Raw genomic sequence first — 3943 nt, forward strand, 5'->3', positions numbered from 1 at the left:
GACGTGCCCATGCGACGCCCGGACGAGAGACATCACGCGCGCGGTTGACCCCGCCGCGACGCGCCCATGCGGCGTGCGGACGAGAGACCTCCCGCTTGAGTTTGTGACCCCCGAGTGTGTGGGGATCTCGTCTAACTGCCAACATCGACTGAGAGATGCATCTAGAGAATCGAGAGTCAGGAACGAGTGTGTAGACCGAGATGCCTGAGTCGACACTGAGCCAACCAGAACCCAGCCGAAAATGGAATTAAAGGCGTCTGGTTCACCTTTCCTTCCTAGACGACGACCGTCCCGAATCAACGAGGCAAAGATATCCGCGCCGATTAAGAGGTCGACGGGACCAGGTCGGTGATACTGCGGATCCGCGAGCTTTAATCCCTCTATGTGTTTCCACGCTCTTTGTTCGACTTGTCTACTAGGTAATTGGGCGGAGATGCGTGGGAGAATCGTAGCCTCTATCGGAACGCGAGTATTGCCATTACCCTGTACTTGAATCACGAGTGAGGTGCTACCTCGAGTGGCAGCCGCTTTAGTATTACTTACCGCTAGGACCACAGTACGACACTTGGTTCGTTTGAAACCACCCTTTTTCATGCAATTTTCCGAAATGAAATTTAATTGACTGGCACTATCCAAAAGAATGCGAACAGGGAAGGGATTTCCGTGAACGTCGAGAGCTTCGGCCTGCACCGTTGACAATAATACTGTCGAACTCGATTTCGCGACGCTAGCCATGGTGACGAGGGGTTCATTATTTTGTGGCGACGAACTCCCGTCGACGGCTGATTCGGAGGAGGCTCCGGTATCCGCCGGGGTGTCCGCTGGATCCGAATTCCGTCCAAAATGCAATAGGGTATGATGCCTAGCCTGGCACGACCGGCACGTCCCCGTCGAGGTGCAGTTGTTAGCGCCATGACCCGCGCGAAGGCAATTGAAACACAAATTCGCGGTTTTGGCCGTTGAATGCCTTTCCCGGGGGGATAGTTTCAAGAATCGAGGGCACTTGAACACGAGATGTTGTTCCTTGCACGCCGGACACTCGGCAGTTCGAGTTGCAAGCGACGAAGCCGACGCGGACGATTGTGATTTGAACGGCATGGTCGACGGACCCGAGATGGCCTCAAGTACTTTACAATGCTCGGAAAGAAACTTGATGAGTTGAGCGTATCGCGGTATCTCTTCGGCCCGATGGACAGATTCGAACTTTTCCCGCAATGATCGGGGAAGCTTCTCGAGCAGGAAATTGAGCAAAAGGAAATCCCACGAATCGGTAGGGAACTTCATCAGGTTTAGCGCGCGAGTGTTTTCGGTGAACGTATCTAATAATTTATGGAGGGCATCGGCCGATTCTATCTTTAACGGTTTGGCTTCGCGTATCGACTTTAGGTGGTGGTCCGCTAGCCTCCTTCTGTTCCGATACCTGTCGAGCAGCGCGTCGTATGCAATCGTGTAATACTCCGCGGCGAGGGGCAAATTCTTGATTACATTGAGCGCCTCCCCCTTTAGCGAGGCCAGCAGATATTGATACTTCTCTATTGACGAGATCTGTCGGTTGTCGTGAATCGAGGTGTTGAACAAGGCGATAAAAGACGGCCACAGCGTAAGATCGCCCGAAAATTGCGGAAGCGTAATTTTGGGTAACTTGATCGCCGACGCGTGGCTCGCGGATTGAGCCTGTGCGGTTCCGGGCGTCGTGTCCGTGAGCGCGTGATACCGTCCCTTCACGGCGTAATGCATTTTATCGAAGTCTGCCCGAATCGCGTCTTCGGCGTCGAACTCCGTAGTCTCCTGTATAACCTTTAGATGCGCGTTCTCAAAGTCCTCGGCGATTCTCGCCACGCTCGGATAGCGGGCAAGAAAACCCTCTAGGATCGTCGGTTCGGACGAGGCCTTCCGGGCAAGATCATAAATCTCCCGCATCCGCCGGACGCATAACTCGCGACAAGGGGGAGCTGATTTTGATTTCGACATGTTGGTTGATATGTAAACGATCAACAGCAACGGCAAACGATCCCAAGGACGCGTAGTGTATTGTCGCCCCGTGAAATACCGGCGAACAATAGGCTTCAAGTTTATATGCTAAGGGACAAAAGAGAGAGCGAAAGCAAACAACCGTTCTGTTCGTCAAGTGATGAGGAATAACAGATCAACAGATCATAACAGATGGCTCGTTTCGGATTCCTACGCGAAGGCTCAATGGAATGTTCCCGAGAGAATGCTCTTCAAACACGATATAATAGCGCAATCAAAATGACAAGTTTGTTAATCGCAAGAGCCAAGGGCGAACGCAGGAAAAGGGTGTCAAAGGCAGTGTAGAGCTAACAAGGAAGAGGGTTGCAAGGGATGTACAAAATAAAAAAATAGTTGTATCAGCGATCAAAATTATCAATTAGGTTGGCACAGGTGCCCGGTTACGGCGAGGAATGCATTCAAGTATTTGTTCAAATTAAGTTTTCAGCAATACATGTTGCGCGCGGAGCTACGACACGAGCAGCGTATACGACATGAGCAGTATACACATGACACGAGCAATAATCCACGACATGAGCATCAATTACGCCAACTCTTTGCAATTGTGATTATAATTGTAATTATAATCTTTGATGAGATTACCTTGAGTGCTGCAATATATTCTATACCGGGAACCAGTGCCGACGAACAGTATATTCGATCGGTGGCAATTATGTTTGCGAGAATTCCAACGATCGGAATAATATTCAGTATGTGTTTTCAATATGTATTTCGAGTCTGGCCGAAACACACCCAGCAACAACGAAAATAAGGTAGCGCGTTATTATGGAACGCGAGCTTATGTAGAAAAACTGTGTACATACGCTGCCGGCCCGTGACCGAGCGTCAAGGCCGTCAACGGCGCGGCGAAAACGTATGGCCAGCCCGAGAATATTCGAGATCTGAATATTTCGGTTTCTATGTTAACAATGACGGGCTTTAACTAATTACCGCGTCAATTGCGCAATTTACGATTAGTACAAATAACGGCGATGGAACGTGTTACAACGAGCGAGAGAATTGCGAGCGAGAGATATCGCGCGAGATCGTGGATTCACGCGAATATTCTCGTCGCGAATTAATTAGATTATTAACACGCCACGCGTTATTGCAATTCGCGTTAAATGCGAATAACAGCGGCGGAACGTGTTACGACGAGCGAGGTGTTCACGCGAGTATTCTCGCTGCGAATTAAGAATTGCGAACGAGGGATATCGCGCGAGACTAAAGATTACTAACACGCCGCGCGTTACTGCATCTCGCGACTATGCGAACAACCAATTAAGCGTATTTACGGCAAAGGCAGATAACAGCAATGGCATGGTTACGACAGCGAGAAGTTCACGCGAATATTCTCGTCACAAAGAGTTGCGAACGAAAGATATCGCGAGAGACTACCACGCGCCACGTGCTATCGCGATGCGCGATTACAAGAATGTGCGAAAATTAACAAGTTAATGATTAATGCGACGTGAGCGAAAGGTCGGCGGTAATTTTCTAACGCGAAATCCGGCTCGAAGGACCAATGAACGGGGATAGTTTCGCCCCGGAGGCAAGATTTGCGATACTCGAAGGACCAGAGGGGGGTTGTCGCTTTCCCCTCACGACTATCAAATGTTTAACGCGAAAGCAGAAACGCATGCAACGAAATATTAAGCGAAGCGACTCACCGTGTCGGCCGTCGTCCCCGTGATTCCGTCAATCCTCGTCCTGTCCCTTGAACTTGGCCGCTCCGTGGGTCTCTTTCGGCATGCGGTGGCAAAACTCGTGCAAGCAAGCAAAACGGTGGAGAACAAGCGATAGAGCAGGCAGGAAAAGGCAGTTGGAGACGTGCGCACTCCCGGTTGAGCAAGGCGGCAAAGGCGATCTCGAGATGCGTTCTGCCCGGCGAATGTGTGCCGTAAGACGGCTCTTAGAATATGTATGTGTGTGT

The 3943-nt window shown here is 50.4% G+C and overlaps 1 protein-coding gene across 1 annotated transcript; it reads right to left on the bottom strand.

Annotated features, from left to right (window-relative positions):
* Positions 1–143: 143 nt before the first annotated feature.
* Positions 144–1920, bottom strand: LOC112456804 (the record flags this gene model as incomplete). The annotated part of the gene is made up of 1 exon (XM_025019558.1): positions 144–1920. A coding segment is annotated over exon 1 (1777 nt), but the record flags the coding sequence as incomplete, so codon positions are not given.
* Positions 1921–3943: the final 2023 nt, after the last annotated feature.

Source organism: Temnothorax curvispinosus, unplaced genomic scaffold, assembly GCF_003070985.1.
Source record: "Temnothorax curvispinosus isolate PA1 unplaced genomic scaffold, ASM307098v1 QBEX01007204.1, whole genome shotgun sequence".
In the NCBI taxonomy this organism is placed as follows: Eukaryota; Metazoa; Arthropoda; class Insecta; order Hymenoptera; family Formicidae; genus Temnothorax; species Temnothorax curvispinosus.